General features: G+C 42.7%; 1 protein-coding gene across 1 annotated transcript in view; it reads left to right on the forward strand.

The window, feature by feature from the left end:
- The first annotated feature begins 1,895 nt into the window (after positions 1 to 1,895).
- Positions 1,896 to 19,682, forward strand: part of LOC109216909 — a 24,374-nt gene continuing 6,587 nt past the window's right edge. The window contains exons 1-3 of the mRNA XM_019381125.1: positions 1,896 to 2,075; positions 2,315 to 2,744; positions 2,825 to 2,995. Coding sequence (XP_019236670.1) covers positions 1,896 to 2,075; positions 2,315 to 2,744; positions 2,825 to 2,995 — 781 coding nt within the window. The remainder of the gene's footprint in view (positions 2,076 to 2,314; positions 2,745 to 2,824; positions 2,996 to 19,682) is intronic.

Consider the following 19,682-nt stretch of genomic DNA (forward strand, 5'->3'; position numbering starts at 1 on the left):
CTATACAGAATCCATGAAGATTGAAAGTTTAATTGAAAGAGTTTTCAGGTGAAATTCCAGAAGAAATTGATAGCTTCAGCTACTGAAGATACTAAGTTTATAATTACTGGTTTATTGTCGTTGATACAGGGTAGTGGGAATTTTACTTCTCTTAAGAGGCTAATTGAACCTTAGAAGTTAGAAACAAGTTGTTAATAGGTCAGTCCCTTTACTGGATCGTTGCATCAATATAAGTGGTGCATATTAGAACTGGTTAAAGTAATAAGCTAATTAATCCGTAATACTTTTCGAGGAAGCACGACAAAAAGAACAGTAATAGGTAGAAGCAGAAGATATTTGGGGCCATTATATCATCTTAAATAGCTTTCTCCTGCATCAATTGTTCGTCTCTAATCTCCATAATGGCTGAAAGTGCAATTTTGCTACAGAGCAGTTCACGGGCTAGGGCATTTTGAGTTTGAGGGCGTTCCCATGGTCCAAAATGGTTGAATTTCTGCAGAGCTCCACATTTGGCCACTGTTAGCTGCTGTCTTCACAGTCGCATGATGAAAAAATCTGGACGAATCATGTGTCAGTCTATATATTTGGCCCTTTTTCCTAAAATACCTTACATGCAATGTTCATCTGTATTTTCAATTGAAAGGTTACGCAGATATGTTAGGTAATGGAAAGTCTCTCCCGTTGCTACATGAGAGATACAGACTATAACATGCCATGGCGTAGTATATAAAATTGAAAAGGAAAATGCTTAGTTATGGCTATGCACAAAATTGGAGGAAAAAGTTTAAATTCTTAAAACAAATACGAGTCATCAAGCAAAACAAAATGGTAGACAAGCTATCTGCGGCTTTTCATAGCATTAGTCTCCAGAGTTGTTGTAACTTCTTGTGAAGCATGAAGTAAAGAGCTTCCATCCATTTAACTTCCAATAGCCACACAATTACCTGCAATAACATTCAAGGAACAACTACTGAACTCTATAACTTTTTTCCCGAAAACGGATATGGAAATTACCTGATGTCATGTTGTTAGGTCGTTCAATAACAAGAGGAGAGCTTCTGTCTAATCTTTTCCAATGCCGCTGCAGCATCAGTCATGTTTATCCTTTCAACGGGAACATTAGCTGTGCAATTCATGGCTAACTCCATGATAGATGACACACATTGCAACTTTTGACTTAAGTTTTGCTCATCTAATGTTAGTAAGTCGGCATCTATGATTTGGTCCAACTGATCAGGAAGCGAATTATGCACGAAGCTTCTCAAATTTAAATCTCCCGTGAACATTTCATCATTAGGTTTCTTCTTTGTAAATGTTTCGAGCAACATGATGCCATAACTATAAACATCAGACCTCTTGGATATAAGTGTGGGGTCCAGTCCTCAAATAATAAGTAAAGAAAAAAGAAAAAGAAAAATAGTGATTGGTTGAAAGAAAGGCAAATGGTGTGCTCTGCAGAACAATTTGCAAAACCAATTGGCGTTGCCCATCTTACAACTTGCAACAAACCAAACAATCTGATTGGTTACTTGGGTGGCCATTTACTACTATAAATAGTAGCTACATTTCTCATTGTAAACACACCAAATCGAGAGAAGCAACAGAGAGTTAGAGAGAGTAATCCACAGATTGTAGTCTGTGAGATAAATAGTGAGTGAGAGTAATATTGTAGTGAGGTGTTTAAAATAAAGAGTGTTATTTCTTTCGAAGTTGTAGTAGTCTCTTGACCCTACTAAGTTGTAATATTATAGTGGTAATATTGCTCCGCTGGGGTATTGTATTTTACCCCGTTAAAATATTTGGTGTCTTGTTACTCTCTTGTGTTATTATTATTTACCGTGGATATTATTCCCGGGCGGAAATATTTTTATTCCCAACAACGTGGTATCAGAGCCATGACGACCAATGGTCCGCTGTCTTTTCAGTACCCCCGTCTCACAAAAGATAATTATGAGAAATGGTGTCTACGTATGAAAGCCATTCTTGGCTCCCAGGATGTGTGGGAAATCGTAGATAGAGGGTATGCAAAACCTGATAATGAGGAAGCTCTGCCTCAAAATGAAAAAGATGTCTTGGCAAAGACAAGGAAGAAGGATCAACAAGCCCTCACGCTCATCCACCAATATCTGGATGATGTCATGTTTGAGAAGGTGGCGGATGCTACCACCTCAAAGGAAGCTTGGGAGATTTTACAAAATTCTCTTCAAGGAGTTGACAAGGTGAGGAAAGTAAAACTTCAAACTCTAAGGGCTGATTTTGAAGTTTTAAAATGAAAGAATCCGAATGCATTTCGGATTATTGTTCAAAAGTGAAGGCTGTTGTAAATCAGTTGAGAAGATATGGGGAGGACATAGAAGATGTCCGTGTGGTAGAAAACATCCTTCGCACTTTAACACCTAAATTCGATTTTGTGGTGTGTGCTATTGAAGAGTCTAAAGATTTAGACTCAATGATGGTGGAGCAATTGGAGGGTTCTTTACAGGCCCATGAAAAAAAGATCAAGAGGAGACAAGAAGTGCCATTGGAGCAACTTCTTAGAATTCAGGCATCCTTCAAGGATTATGGAGGTGAAAAAAGCTATCGAGGGAATGGAGGAGGACGAGGCCGTGGCGGTCATGGACGAGGAAGAAGTAATGGTAACAACTTCAACAATGAAGTTAAAATCCACCAAACATTCAGAGGTCATGCTCGTGGACAAAGAGGAGGAGAGGACGTGGCTACTACCAAGAAAATAATGGACAAAGGTATGAAAAATTAAAAATTGAGTGTTATAATTATCATAAATTTGGCCATTACTCTTGGAAATGTCGTAGCAATGTTGAAGAAAAAGCTAACCTTGTTGACGATAAGAAAGAAGAAGTTGAGTCAACGTTGTTGATGGCACTCAAGGAAGAAGACAAGGATGATCGCCGCTCGTGGTATTTGGACAATGGAGCAAGCAATCATATGTGTGGATGCAAAGAAAAGTTTGTGGAGATCAATAAAACGGTGAGAGGTAATGTGTCCTTTGGAGATACCTCAAAGATTCAAATCGAAGGGATAGGTACGATTCTGATCTCCTGTAAAGATGGTAGTCACAAGCTAATTCAAGATGTTTATTATGTGCCAAAATTAAAAAGTAATATTTTGAGTTTGGGCCAACTTCTTGAAAAGGAATATGACATCCACATGAAAAATATGCATCTTTGGCTTAGAGATTCAAGTGGAATTCTAATTGCTAAAGTGCATATGGCAAAGAATAGATTATTTTCTCTAAATCTTAAAATAATTGATGCAAGTCTTTGAAGGCTAATGTGCAAGATGAATCATGGTGTTGGCACATGCGATTTGGGCACTTGAATTTTGAAGCGCTCAAATCAATGGGAGAAAAGAACATGGTACATGGGATACCATCAATCAACCATCCAAATCAACTGTGTGAAGCTTGTCTTCTAGGAAAACATGCAAGGAGGAGTTTTCCAAAGGAGGCCATGTCAAGATCAACCAAGCCGCTCCAGCTTGTTCACACTGATGTGTGTGGACCAATCAATCCACCTTCTTTTGGTAAAAATAGATACTTTCTGCTTTTCATTGATGACTTTAGTAGAAAGACTTGGGTTTATTTCTTGAACCAAAAATCTGAAGCTTTTGCTGCTTTTAAAAATTTCAAAGTACTTGTGGAGAAAGAAAGTGGCTATGAAATTAAAGCTCTAAGGTCCGATAGAGGAGGCGAATTTTCACTTCAAACGAATTTAATGACTTTTGTTAGTCTTATGGAATTCGTCGCCCTCTAACGGTACCTTATTCACCCCAACAAAATGGAGTTGCAGAGAGAAAGAATCGAACGATTCTTAATATGGCTCGATGTATGTTGAAAGCTAAAAGTATGCCCAAGGATTTTTGGGCCGAAGCTGTTTCTTGTGCAGTTTATTTGAACAACAGGTCTCCAACAAGGAATGTTAAAGATCAAACGCCTCAAGAAGCATGGAGTGGAAGAAAGCCAAGTGTCAAACACTTGAGAATCTTTGGGAGCATAGCATATTGTCACGACCCTAAATCCCAACCCGGTCGTGATGGCGCCTCTCGTGAAGACAAGGCCAGCCGACACACCTCCAATTCACTTTAAACAACTAAAACAACAACTACTAAGTCTTTAATCAGAAATAAAATCCCGAAATGAGCATTTAACAGTATAATTTGCGGAAATAAAAACCAACACAACCCGACATCAGGGTGTCACTAGTCATGAGCAGGTTTAGTAGAGTCTCGCGGATCGGTACGAAGACGTCTGTATTTATCCTCGAGAGGCTACAGAACCTTTAGGAAAAACTTCACATTCTTGAATTCTTATCGTGCGTCCTTGATTCAGCTTGAAAAGTAACTTTTGAAATTCCTTCCACGCGTTCGTATGCGCGCATGAGCGCTCAGTATCAGATGTGCATCGATGGCTTGTGATTCCCTGATCGAGGGGCGAGATGTGATCTCTGTGTGTTTGACATTGGGCCAGTCTGGAGGACTTGAGGCCGGATTTTTACCTATAGCTTGAGCACCGAGGTGCTGATTATGTGAGTCGTGTTTTCGAACTTATATATTCGGTAGAGCCCCTATTAGTAGAAGTGATGGCTGGATAGTTACGTGATGAGTGTGATGTGACTGCGAGATGTATTCATGTGATTTAGAAGCGTCGAGAAGGGTCTGCTGGAGGATAGAAGAACTATTAGGTGCTTGATTTTCATCTTGATTCGAGGTATAGCCCCGAGTTATGGGTGTGTGAAGAACCTTTTCATGTTTCCTAGTTGGGAGTGAAGTAAATTTCATGTTGCGGTATGGTTCAGACTCAGGAAGATCAAGCGACTGCATAATGTTTATGACGGTGGAAGGTATACAGAAATGTTAGTTTGAGGCAAAATAGGTGGGTTATCTCATGCGGAGTGTTCTGAAGTTGTGTGATCCTTATGTTGTCTGTTAGAAGATCTCATTTACAAGTGAAATATATGTGTTGAAATTTAAGTTTGGGTCGCTTAAGAGAGTGCGTTTAACTGTTGCAAGAGTGAATGCGAGATTTGCAGAAGATTTGAAGTCCTAGATGGTCTGTGTCGTACGAGCTTATGAAGGGTTGAGTTTAATCTCACTATGGTATTATGACAGCAATAGAGTATATGCGTTATGAGTTATTGTATGTGTTTTGATCTATGGCTTCGAGCCAAGTGGGGGGAGTCTGCTGTGATTAGAAGTTATCGCTACCAGTGTTTGAGTTATGTGGTATATCATGTAATTGCACCTAAGGTTACAGATATGGTTTGTTACAGCTTGTTCGGACTTATTCACAGTATAAATGTGAGATTCTGATCGTATTGAAGATTTCAGAAGTGGAAATGTGGTTCTAAGATTTAAGGGCTAGGTTGGATTGTGAAATTTCAGTTATATCGTATTATCGGACCTATGTGATATAGAGTGACGTGGGATCACCCCCGGGCCGCAGATGCGGAATCTGGGCATTTAGGTGATGGGTCGCAGGTGCGACCTTTGGTCCGCAAATGCGGGACCGTAGAAGCGGTCCCAAGGCCGCAGATGCGGTAACTGCTGGACATAATGGTGTTTAAAAGGGGTTACGCGACTTTGAAGTTTATTTCCACCATTTTAATCGTTTTTGGAGCACTTTGGAAGTTGGGTCGAAAGGCAAGCGTGTTGCAGAGTAGCTTTTCGGGCTAGTTCGAGGTGAGTAATGATTTTAAATACTGTTCTGAGGGTATGAAACCCCGGATTGCACAGCATCGTGCTATATTGAGGTGAAACACACGCTAGATGACGAGCGTGGGGTCGTGCACCGTTGGGGATTGTGACTTAGTCCATCCCGAATGAATATTTTTCTGTATAATGGGCAGCTAATTATTTGATATTATTATACTTTGGGCTAAATGCCATATTTGGGCTTCGTGCCAACTGTTTGAACCCTTAGGGGATTGTTAATGATATTTTCCTCACTGTTTGATTTCATACTTGTGCTCAGTCATGCTATATTTTCACTATTTTAAAAACTCAGCTATGTTATTCTGTTTTAAACACATTAATTGATATTTTCAAAGATATTTGAGCTGAGCTTCATATTTTACTGATGCCCGAGGGGCTTATTTGATTATGACTGAGTAAGGCCGAGGGCCTGTATTGTGAGGATACTTTTGGGTCGGGCTGCACGCCACATCAGTGATATACTGATTATGATAATGAGGCCGAGGGCCTGAGATTGTGCGCCACGAGGCGGCTTGATATTGATATGAGGCCGAGAGCCTGTTTATGATGCCACGAGATGGCTTGATATTGCGCTTGGGCCGTAAGGGGCCTCTCCAGGAGTATGTATACCCCCAGTGAGCGCGGTTACCCAGTGTGATGATTTTGTTTATTATGTGAGGCCGAGGGCCAGATTGGTTATGCCACGAGATGGCTTGTTATTGCGCTTGGGCCGTAAGGGGCCCCTCCCGGAGTTTGTACACCCCCAGTGAGCGCGGGTACCCATTGTGATACGAGATATAGCCCGAGGGGCTGGTATTGTTCTATGTTATTGCCCGAGGGGCTGATTCTGTTGGTATTGTGCCCGAGGGGCTGATTCTATTGATATTGTGCCTGAGGGGCGGTTCTTTACGTGCTTATTTTTTTCTAGTTGCTTGTCATTTACTTGCTTAACTGTTAAAAGTTCTAATTGCTTGCATTCAATTGCTTAACTGTTGAAAAGCCATTTTTTGAAGAAGTTTAAACTGAGCTAAGGTGCTTAAGAGATTTCATAGCTTCATTGCTTTCTTACTAGTTTTGTACTGCTTCTATACAGCATGTTGATGTACTTTTCGTGATTTCCTATCACTAAGTCTTCATTTATTTTTATTACTCACTGAGTTAGAAGTACTCACTTTACTCCCTGCACCTTGTGTGCAAATTCAGGTATTTCTGAACTCGGTAGCGGGTACTGGTTGCTCAGAGGCAGAGTCATCAGAGTTTAGCAGGTAGCTGCCCGACGTTTGCAGCACTGCTTTTCTCCCTCTCGATTTCATTAGACCGTGTTTAGCACATTTTTGACTCTAGTTGTATTCGGACCTTAGTAGATGCTCATGACTAGTGACACCCCGATGTCGGGCTGTATTGGTTTTTATTTTCGCAAATTATACTGTTAAATGCTCATTTTGGGATTTTATTTCTGATTAAAGACTTAGTAGTTATTGTTACCATTTTCCCCCGCTGTACACCTTCTGGGCACGTTCGAGGATGAATGTATGTTTAAGTGGGGGAGGATGTAACGATCCGACCGGTCGTTTTGAGCTTTTGCACTTTGCTCGCCAGTTCTCGGGCATGACTTGCCCCGTGTAGTGTATTATGACTTATGTAAATCGTTGGTTTTGGTTTTCAGGGTGATCAGAATAAATTTGGAAGAACAGTTCTTAGTTTGAAGCTTGAAATTTGAAAGGTTTGACCAAGATTTGACTTGTTAATATATGATCTCGGATTGGAATTTTTATGATTTGGTTAGCTCCTTTAGGTGATTTGGGACTTAGGAGCGTGATCGGAATGTGTTTTGGAGGTCCGGAGTAGATTTAGGCTTGAATTGGCGAAATTGAGTTTTTGGCATTTTCCGGTTGATAGGTGAGATTTTGATATAGGGGTCGGAATGGAATTCCGAGAGTTGCAGTAGTTCCGTTGTGTCATTTGGGATGTGTGTGCAAAATTTCAGGTCATTTGGACGAGGTTTGATAGACTTTTTGATCAAAAGCGTATTTTGGGAAAAATTGGAGTTCTTAGGCTTGAATCCATGGTTAATTTGAGGTTTCGATGTTGTTTTAGGTGTTTTATGGATTGGTACAAGTTTGGACAATGGCATTAGACTTGTTGGTGCCTTTGGTTGAGGTTTCGGAGACCTCGGGATGATTTCGGATGGTTGTCGGGGAGTTTGAGGGGTGTGAGCAGCTGCTGAACTTTGCTGCTTCTGGTATTTTCGCACCTGTGGTTTGGGGACCGTAGGTGCGATGCCGCACGTGCGGAAGAGGAGCCGCAGAAGCGGAAATAAGGGAAAATCAACAGGAACCGCAGATGCGGAATCTGGGCATTTAGGTGATGGTTCGCAGGTGCGACCTTTGGTCCGCAAATGCGGGACCGCAGAAGCGGTCCCAAGTCCGCAGATGTGGTAACTGCTGGACAGAATGGTTTTTAAAAGGGGTTACGCGACTTTGAAGTTTATTTCCACCATTTTTATCATTTTTGGAGCTCTTTGGAGGGGATTGAAGAGGGATTCAAAGGGAATCACTTGGAGGTAAGATTATTGGTCTTAAAACTCGTTTCTAATGTGAAGTCTACCTTGTAAATCATGGAAACTAGGCCTAAAATGGAAGAATTAGGGCTTGGGATTTAAGAGACTTGAAATAAGAATTTGAGGGGTCATTTGGACTCCGATTTCAGTGTTCTTGGTATATATGAACTCGTGAGAGAATGAGGATTTTGGAAATATAAATTTCACCCGATTCCGAGACGTGGGCCCGAGGGGCGTTTTGGTCATTTTACCTAATTTCGTGTATTAACTTAGAATTTAATTGTAGAATCAGTTACTTGAAGTGTTATTTACATTATGAAATTTAATTGAATAGATTTGGGCCATTTGGAGTCGGATACTCGTGGCAAGAACGTGGTTTCGGGTTGACATTTGAGCCGGTTCGAGGTAAGTGGCTTGTCTAACCTTGTGTGAGGGACCTTTCCCCTTAGGATTGATATTTTGATAATTGAAATGCCTTGTACGTGAGGTGACGAGCGTGTACTTGTGCTAATTGTTGGAAATCGGGTTTTTATTTCATTAAAAATAGCCTTGAATTGTGTTCTTCTTTTCTTGCTTACACTACTTGGAAATTTAGCCTGCTGTTAGTCTAGAGAAGCATGTCTACTTGACTAAATTGTTCTATTTGACTTAACTGTCTTATTTGTATTACGTGAAGCATGACTTTAGTATGAAATTGATTGAATTGAGTTCTTATTGCTGCTGTGTATTTACCTTGGGACTACGGGATGGTATCCCGGGAGCTCCCCTATATGTTTACTTTGGGACTACGGAATTGCATTCCGGGAGATCCCCTGCACTTTTACATTGGAACTACGGGATTGCACCCGGTAGATTCCCCAGTACTGAGTATTTATATTTGGGACTACGGATGTGGTATTCTGGTAGATCCCTGCGCATTTATGAGTTGGACTACGGGACTACACCCGGGAGATCCACTGGATATGTGTAAGGAAAATGAGTAGATAATATTGACTAAGAACAAGAAGGAAAGAAGAACAACTTATCGAAAATACTGTGTCGTGGCAAGCCACTGCCTTGAAAGCGATTTCGGCCCGACTAGGTGCAAATCGTTAAGACCGGTCGCTCCCCAAGGTTCCACAGCACCTCCAAACACATGCACTCGTGGCTGAAAGTTTAGAATTTGCACAAAACAGTTGCCCAGAAAGAAGAGAAGATGAAGGTATTTTATGTGTTGGATAATCCACAAAGAAGACTAGAAAGAAAGTAATGGTTAGCTAGATGAATTCTTGGTTTAAGAATTGAGTGAATATGATGGCTAATGATCATCTTATTTATAGGCAATTAGGGAGGTTGCATGTATGACAAGTGTAGAGAGTCTTTTAACACTTGTCCAAATATATAGTCCACTTGTCTTCAATATTAACAAGTGTACCTAATCTTCCATGCATGAAGACACATGGTAGATTTGCATAGCCACTTGGAAATATGTCAAAGCCATTCAACACTTGGCTTTAAGGCTTCATGCAAGAGGCCACTTGGAAATAAATAAAAAACTCATGGCTATTGGTTGTAAATGGAATTTCAAAAAGAAAATTTTGACTTTGCATTATGAATAATTCCAACAATCCCCCACTAATGCAAAGACAAAAATAGAACAATTTTGGGCAAAAAAAGGAACATGTACTTAAGTATCAATATCTTTCGATTTGGATTGACACGTAGTGAAATGAGGCAACAACTAACATCCACAAAGTGAAGTACTCTTGAACTGAATGGACATTAGCTGAGACCCCCACAACACATACTATATCCTTAATTTTATGCAAATTCTGCGATACTAACAAAATGCTTTTATGGTCATGCACATACCTTGGGTCTCATGAGTGCTCTAGAAAGACATCCCAAGTCTTTCATAAAAGGCGACCGCACCTTTACACTCACGTAGGTGATTCCATCAAGTCTATCTACACATAGACTACCTTAAGGCTCTGGAATCATTAAGAGCAAAATAAGCTCAACCTTATAAAGCACTACCACACGCCATAGGGATAGGAAATGTAGTGCATATTGAGGTCTCATATGGCTTCGTTTGACCACAAACCGGTATCCACCATACTTTCTCAATCCATGGGCTTTAGCCCCATCCCCCTCGACGTGTCAAGGATAACTCTCCTTGCCAAAACCCTTGGTTAAAGGATCCGCCAAATTTTTTTCGGATCTTACATATTCCAAGGAAATAACACCATGTTTCAACAACTATTTTACCGCACCATGCCTAATGCGGATATGTCTTCTTTTTCCATTGTACACACTATTTTTGGCAATTCCAATTGCTGCCTGTGAGTCACAATGTAGAGAAACTGGCGAAGCTTGTCTTCCCTATAAAGGCACGTCTGCCAATAAGTTTCTCAACCACTCGGCTTCTTGCCCTGCCAATTCAAGAGCAATGAATTCAGACTCCATAGTAGATCGTGCTATACAAGTCTGTTTTGAAGACTTCCATGAAATAGTACCTGCACCCAAAGTGAACACATAGCCACTAGTGGAGCTAACTTCATCATTCCTTAGCATTTTAACTCTTTTAAAATCAGCTCTTCTAATTGCTCTTGCAAGCCTTGTTTACTTTCAAACCATTATGTGCTGAAATCCCCTCTTATTTGAGCCTTATTTGTTTATATGTTAATTGTACCCAAATTCACAATAATTTTCTGGCAGGGAACCACGCTAGTGGATTCTGAGGGGTGCCTAACACCTTCCCCTTAGAATAATTTCAAGCCCTTACCCTATCTCTGGTTATTCAAATCGAACTCTTTTGGTGTCCTAATGCACCCTAATCATTAGGTGGAGACTCTTCAATTTCACACCCTGTTCCCAAAAGGAATGAGTTGTCCCTCCAAATGTCATAAACCCGATTTCGCGAGAAAAAGGGGGCGCGACACCTTTCGGTCCGCGTAGCTCTTCTTTCTGGACTGGGCTGTACGGAGTCTATCCTGAATTACCTTGACTTTCTCCAAAGCATCCTGTACCAAGTCTGTGCCCAATAATCTAGCCTCACCCGGCTCGAACCAACCCACCGAAAATCTACACCGCCTACCATATAAAGCCTCATACGGTGCCATCTGAATGCTGGACTGATAACTGTTGTTGTAGGCAAACTCCGCCAATGGCAAGAACTGATCCCAAGACCCTCCAAACTCAATCACACACGCATGGAGCATATCCTCAAGAATCTGAATAGTGCGCTCGGACTGCCCATCCGTCTGAGGGTGAAATGCTGTGCTCAACTCCACCCGAGTACCTAACTCATGCTGTACGGCCCTCCAAAACCATGATGTGAACTGAGTACCCCTATCTGAAATGATGGAAACTGGAATACCATGCAGACGGACAATCTCCCGGATATAAATCTCCGCCAACCGCTCCGAAGAATAGGTAGTACTCACAGAAATGAAATGCGCGGACATGGTCAGCCGATCCACAATCACCCAAATGGCATCGAACTTCCTTGAAGTCCGTGGGAGCCCAACTACGAAGTCCATGGTGATCCGCTCCCACTTCCACTCCGGAATCTCTATCTGTTGAAGCAATCCACCCGGTCTCTGGTGCTCATACTTCACCTCCTGACAATTAAGGCACCGAGCTACAAACCCAGCTATATCTTTCTTCATCCGCCTCCACCAATAGTGCTGCCTCAAATCCTAGTACATCTTCGCAGCACTCGGGTGAATGGAATACCGTGAACTATGGGCCTCCTCTAGAATCAACTCTCGAAGCCTATCAACATTGGGTACACAAACTCGACCCTGCAATACCCCGTCATCACCAATGGTCACATATCTGGCATCGCCATGCAAAACCTTGTCCTTGAGGACAAGCAAATGAGGGTCATCAAACTGACGCTCCCGGATACGATCAAACAAGGAAGACTGAGAGACCACGCAAGCTAGAACCCGACTGGGCTCCGAAAGATCCAATCTCACAAATTGGCTGGCTACGGCCTGAACATCCATCACCATGGGCCTCTCTGATGCTGGTACATATGCTAAACTCCCCAAACTCTCTGCCCGGCAGCTCAAAGCATCGGCCCCTGATCGCTGCCAACTCCGCACTACTGAAAAGTAGCAAGAGAGGGTCGCAATAGCTTTTACCCGATTTTGGGTCGGGATCGAATCCACAGAGAGCTAGGATTGGAGTCGAGTATCTATCTAGCTTAGGATTGCGTGTGTGTTCTTAATTGGTATTCTCATAATTTTTGGGGTTTTCTTTATATTCTACTTTGATCAAACTACTAATTGAAAATGCAACTAGATTAAGCTAAGAGATAAATTGCTACAAGTTGTATCTAATGGTTTAAAAAGCACTAGGGTAGTGACCTTCACCTAGGTGGATAATTGACGGGTAATTGCATCTAAGGCACGATTGACATGATTGGGGAAATATGTTATAATCGTTGATCAATACTACCCACTCTACACCTCTCGGTAGAAAGAGTGGTTTTGCCCAATTGACTCTCTCGAGACCAATTGGGTATGCATAATTGCCCAAGCAACTAGGGTTCAAGTCGGGTAATTACTCTCTCGAGGTTTAACCCTTTAATTGGGACTATCAAATATCTTGAGTCCATCCCAATTCCTTGTTGAATCAATTTTGGAGACATAGGTTCTCTTTCTCAAGAAGAGCCCAAGTCTACTAAGCACAAACTAGTGTTTGTAACCGCTAATTCATAAATTAAACCATAAAATTGACCCAAATAACAAACACCCATAATCAATCTAACCTTAAATTACAACACCCATCAATTATCCACACTAGGGTTGAGCCACAACCCTAGCTAATGGGTCTAGCTACTCATGCTTGAAGAGAAAATTAGAGAAATAGATGAAGAGAAAGACATAATATTAAATTACTGAAGTAAAGATAAAGATTCAATTGCTAAAACTATGTTAAAGTGCCCAAAATGGCTACAAAATGGCTTCTCATGAGCGCAGCTAATGTCTGATAATAACTCAGTACCCTAAAAATGAAAAAATGTTCTATTTATACTAAGCTGGAAAAACTGGACAAAAATACCCCTGCGGGTCAGTGCAGGCCGCACAAAATGAACTGCGGCTGCACTAGGCTTTTGACTCTTCAAATTCACTTCTCTGAACTCAGGCTCCGCGGACCGCGCAGAACGGACCGCGGCCGCGGAGGCAACTAGCGCGGTTCGCATAGAGTCGACCGCGGACCGCATAGGCTTGATGACAGGCTCTGGACATCTCTCTGAAGTAGGCGTCCGCGGACCGCGTAGAATGGTAGTGCGGCCGCAGAGTCTTCAGTGCGGACCGCACAATCTCCACTGCGACCGCACTGCTTTAACACTTGATTTGCCAGTTCTATGAATCTCCCTAGTGCGGACTGCAAAAAGTGGACTGCGGCCGCACTAGGCTAGTTTGTCCTGAGTTCTCTTTGTCTTTGATACTTGTGCAGGTTTCACTCCTTGTTGAGCTGATACTTGACATCTCGTCACTTTGTTGATCAAACCTGCAATCAAGCACACTTATGAGCCTTTTGGGTCTATTTTGTAAGAATTTATACTATAAGCGTAAGCAAGAAGGAGCATGAAACACGTCAGAATCCGTAGTTATCAACTCCCCCAAACTTAAGCTTTTGCTTGTCCTCAAGCAAACAAAATAAGACCCACCCCTGAGGTAAAGTCTAAGAATTTTCAGCTATCATAAAGTAACCTCGACTAGTATCAATTGGGACTAACAATTGCCCTCAATACAAATGAACCATTAACAACATTTAACCTTTGAAAAACCATGGATCAAGTGCGATACAAGAGCATCAAGAGTTGACTCAACACATCAAAGAACTCTTTCAATTACTTTGGTCATTGTGGAACCCAAACTCACACATCCTCAACTCTCCCTAAGCAAACCTCACCTTTAGAATAGTGGCACACAAAACGAGGTTAATGGGAATTCACTCATCTCTCTCAAGGAAAGGTCACAAGTCCGGCTCTAGGTACCATATGCTTGCCCCTTATGTAAGTATCCACTAATGTAAGCTTTATTCAACTCAAGATCATATAGGGCTTTTGTGGAGTCATTGTGAAGGCTTTTGGTTTAGGGTAGGTCATGTTTTTGTTCAAGTGGGTTCCATCTTCCCTTAAGCACTTCTTTTGATTGATTTGACACAATTCACTTGACTCTTTGTGTCATTTCAACTCTTTCTAAGGGGTTATAGAGACACATTGTCACTCTTTCTTATGCATTTCAAACCTTTTCTCCTTTTTCAACTTTCCACACCTTTCTTCCTTTTTCATTTCTTTCCTTGAATCCCTTTTTTATTCTTTTTCACATTGAACTTTCTTTTTGTCTTTTTTGCTTTTCTTTCTTTTTCATTGCCTTTCCTTTCTTCACTTTTGTGCCTTTTTACCACTTTGTTGTACTCCTCGTCTCCCCCCCCAAACTTATACTTTTGCCATGTGCTAAAGGAAGGATTTGGGTGCCAAGAGAGGGTATCTTTTAGAACGGGTATAGGCTTGTATCATGGTTCTTGAAAGAAAAAGGTCTAAGGCTCAAAAGGGTTAACTAAGGATCTTATCATTGGTAGGCTATGGAATTGTTCAATCTATCATTTGGATCAAGGAGAGCCTATAATCACGTCTCAAGTCAAAATTCACTTAGGATTTCGCCTCAACAAACATTCAGGGCAAGTTCTAGACCAATGGCTTGGGACTTGGACTTGCAATTCAATTACTCACCACACAAGCTAAGGGATGCTAAAGACATAGATTCGGGGTCCCACAACGACCTTAGATACGATTTGAGCACACAATGGTCTCGAAAAACCACTTGATGATTATTGGTCAACACAAGAGTCTCAAGGCCACGACTTTCACCATCCTAAACACAACAATTTGTTTTTGACCATAAGATTAAAGGCAAATGTGCTAGGCCCAAGTGAAGCTTTGCTTGAGGTACCCTTAACTACAAACTACTAAAAACAAAAAGAAAAACGGACTCAAACCCTTAAGAAGGTTGTCACACCATCTATCATTGGGAAGAGCCACCCGGTTCACACAACACTCCACCTTTGGAAAGAACGTTGGCATTAAGAAAATCAAAGGTTTATTAAAAATGTCCAAAACAAAACAAAAAGCTATGAATATAAATAAGAAGCTAAAAACAAATTTTTTTTAGCAGAAAATAGATTAAATATATACAAGAGGGGATTTGAATATACAACGGGGGATGAATATATACAATGATGTAACTTTATATACAGACCCAAGGAAAGATAAAAAGTGCAATGAAAGTAACTAAATGTAAAAATTATATNCAGACCAAATGAAAATCAAGAAAGCATAAAATGTATCAATATATACATTCATCCAAAAATGAAGGGCGCACCCCCTCGAATAAAAGCTGGCATTGTCCCCAATGCCAACTAGTCTAAGTAAGCATCAAAAAGATAGAAAAAGGATATAGATGACTCCCTAAGCCATGTCCGTCTGCATAGGATCATGGGTGGTCCCTGGTTCCTCTGTGTGCTCGGGAACCTCAGACTGGTCCCCGGTGGTCTGCTCTGCTGCTACTGGGACCTGGACCTGGACAGGCTCTGGAACTAGTACATCCTGCGGCTGACTAGAGGAAGCCTCCGGCGGGTTCGCCAACTGGATGATAGCATCATCTGCTCTAGGGATCATCCTTCTCCTCTTCGGAGGCCTCTGGGTCTGCTCCACCTGTGGATGAGCTGCTGGGACTGGCTCATCAAGCAACAAGTCCAAAGGCAGCTGGTCTGCCTTCAATCTATCAACATCTGCCCGCAGCTCCTTCACGGACTCCTTGGAGGCCCGTGTCTTCCGTAGCTTCCTATGCTCCTTAGAAAGCTCCTTGAGAGCCTTGCTATGTGAATCCACTGCCATTGTCAATGCATCCTGAGTGTTGAGGATCTTCTTCTGGTTCTCAAGTATCTCTTTAAGCGCATCATCGATTGACTGGGCTACCTGTGGGGCTGGTGGAGCTGACTGAGCTGCTAGAGTAGCAGACAATGTGGACAACTTAGATGACGCTGTGGATATCCAGTTGTTGATACTGGCAAGGGCCTGGCTCGGTCGGTGGGCAGTGATGGGATGGGCCCGGCTAGATGGAATCTCTGGGCTTGCTGATGTGGAAGGGCCAGGAGGAATGGCTGCAGAAGTGGAAGGTCCGGGAGGCATATCAGCAGAAATGGAGGTAGGCTCAGCAGGGACCTCTACCACAACTGGTCTTCAGACTGGCCAGTTGGGGCAGAAGTAGGGGCTTTGTAGTTCTTGTCCTTGGGGTTGTCATTCCCCTTTAAGCTATACCAGGAGAACGCGGCTGTCGCCTTGACCTTGACGTCATAGGGCTTCTTGTCCACCTTCAGGTCCCGAAAATACACAGTGAGGGTACTCGGGAAGGGGTAGTTCCAGTCATGCTCAGCTCCTACTAGCGAGATAATGCGGGACATCACATTCCCCACATTTATGGGGTACCCCTCCATAATTGAAGCAACCAACACAGCCCGGTGGAAAGGAAGGGTCTGATCATGCCTAGTAGGGTCCAACCGGCTGCAAACAAAGGTCTCCCAGCCCCTAGCCTCAAAGTTCAGGGTCCTCCTCAAAATTTTTACCCCAGCAGTCAACCAATCAGGAACGGTACCTGGGATTGCCAGGTACTGAGCTAACCCTGGACGGACCTCCTCGCCCATCTCCAACTTCTCCATATATAGAGTCTCATCCTCCTCACTGAAACCCAAGTATTCATTGAGGTATTTCCCATCAAACAACACTTTCTTGTTGCGAACCTTGGTCACTTTGGAGCCCTTTTTGATGTGGGCTACATTGCAGTAGAATTCCTTGACCATGTGTTCATTAGCATCTACACAGTCATCTAAGAAGTACTCCCAACCCACTCTAGTTCTGAACTATCTCTGCACGTCAGGGTTGTGGGGTAATAAATCTATGTCAATGAAGCTCCGCTCCGGTATCAACTTTCTCACTGGCCACCACTCCCTAAACTTGTGGTACGCCACCTGGCTCACAAACATCAGGCTTTCTAGTCCGGGCAATGCCTCCCACCTGAGGCTCACCACCTGAGGCTATCTCCTCATCCCCTTGTACTTCCTCCTCACCTCTATCTGCACCCTCCCCGGATACTGAAGCTCTGGGAGAGGTGGAGTAATTACCACTGCCGGCTGCTGAGCCCTCAGACGACTCAGTGGGAACATGCTCTGGTATTTGGGCAGTGGTTGGTGGTGGAGTGGTATCTCTTAGCCTAAACCTCTTCGGCCAGTCTTCAACATACTCTGGCACGGAGTCTCAAGAAATGTGCTATGACGGTTGGTACTCACTCCCCGAGGAATGGGAAGTAGCTCTGTCTGCAGCTTTAATGAGCTTTCTGGTCTTTTTATGTTCTCCCGAGCATGGGGAGTGAGTTTTACCATCTTCTTCTTTCCTCCCCGGGAGGGTTCTCCTTTTTTTGGTTGTTTTGAGCCTTTTCTCACCATTGTCTGCAAACACAATTCAAATAGCTTGTTAGTATTAATCAATGCAGTTCAAGTTATTGCAGCAGAACACATTGCATACAGGTTCACAGTGTTGCAGATAGTTGTAGAAAGTGCCTAGTGCGGACCGCACTGAGGCCACCGCGGACCGCCCAAGAATGACCGCGGTTTGCACAAGCAGAGGGTTCCAAAAACAATGCCTCTGAATCTCACCAGAGCTGTCCGCACAAAACCAACCGCGGCCGCACTGGGCCAGTGCAGACTGCACAAAATGTAATGCGGCCGCACTGGGCAAAAGTCACTTGGACACAAGATGGCACCGCGGACCGCACAGAAATGACCGCGGTCCGCGGTACGTGTCCAGACATGGCACTGAGTTAGGGTTCGAGATTTAGCTAATTAGTTTAAATTTTCACCTAGTTAGGTCCCTACTCAATCATCCAGTCCATTATACTCAGCAAGTCCACAAAAATTGCCATTTAAACTAACCTAATCTAACAATTAGAGAAATATGGGGAGAAGAAGAACTACCAGTGAAGGAATATGAAAATAAAATGAAATTACACAATTAAACAAAGATGAATTGAGTGAAATGTTACCAGATAATGAGATGAAGTGCAACTAATCAATGTCAAGCAAGAGTTACGATGAAAATGCTCAAGATGAACAGTAAAGGGGGCTCTGAGAGTTTAGGGTTCGAAAAGGGTAAAAGGAGGCCCGTGGGGTCTATTTATAGAGAAACCCCTGGGGCCCATTCTCACCTACCAGTGCGGCCGCACAAAATGGACCGCGGTCCGCACTGGTCTATCATGATCAGTTCCAACTTAGTAACCCATCGCGATCAGCATACAATGGATCGCGACTGCGGTGGTCCACCGTGGACCGCACCAAATCAACCGCGGCCGTGGTGGCAAACTTCAGAAAGCAATTTTGTCACCCTTTTGCCAGTGCGGACCGCACAAAGTGTAGTGCGGCTGCACTGGAAACTTCAGAGACTGTGCAATTTTTCAATTTTGTCCTGCACTACATCAACTCAACCTGAAACATCTCACAACGAGTTAGCCCAAAATCAATCCTATACTACAAAGAAAATCAAAGCAAACAAAAAGAAAAAACACATGGGTTGCCTCCCAAAAAGCGCCCGATTTAACGTCGCGGCACGACGCGGGTTACCATCACATCATTTGAAATCAACAACAGCCACCATATGGCTATCATCAAACTTCCCAAGATGATGCTTGACACGGTGCCCATTCACTCTAAAGACTTCACCATTTTTGTTCTTTAAATCTAGAGCACCAAACGGGGTCACACACACAACTTCAAATGGCCCACTCCACTTGGATTTCAGCTTTCCCGAGAATTGAATAAGAGTACCAAATCACCAACTTTGAACTCCTTTCCACGAGCATATTTATCATGAAGGTACTTCATCTTGTCCTTGTACAAGGACGAACTAGAGTATGCATGGAATCAGAATTCATCAAGTTCATTGAGTTGTTCAACCCGAAGATTAGCAGCTACATCCTAATCAAGATTCAACTTCTTCAAGACCCACATGGCCTTATGCTCCAACTCCACTGGTAGATGACATGCTTTCCCAAAAACCAACCGGTACAACGACATACTAATCGGGGTTTTGTAAGCGGTCTGGTAAGCCCATAGAGCATCATCTAACTTTTTAGACCAATCGGTCCTATTGGCATTGACGGTCTTGGATAAAATGCTCTTGATCTCCCTGTTAGACACTTCCACCTGGCCACTTGCTTGAGGATGATAAGGCGTAGACACTTTGTGGTTGACACCATACTTGGAAAGCAAGGCGTCAAAAGCTCTATTACAAAAATGCGATCCTCCATCACTAATAATTGCCCGAGGTGTACCAAACCTTGTGAAAATACTCTTCTTCAGAAAT

This window comes from Nicotiana attenuata, unplaced genomic scaffold (assembly GCF_001879085.1).
Source record: "Nicotiana attenuata strain UT unplaced genomic scaffold, NIATTr2, whole genome shotgun sequence".
Lineage (NCBI taxonomy): Eukaryota > Viridiplantae > Streptophyta > Magnoliopsida > Solanales > Solanaceae > Nicotiana > Nicotiana attenuata.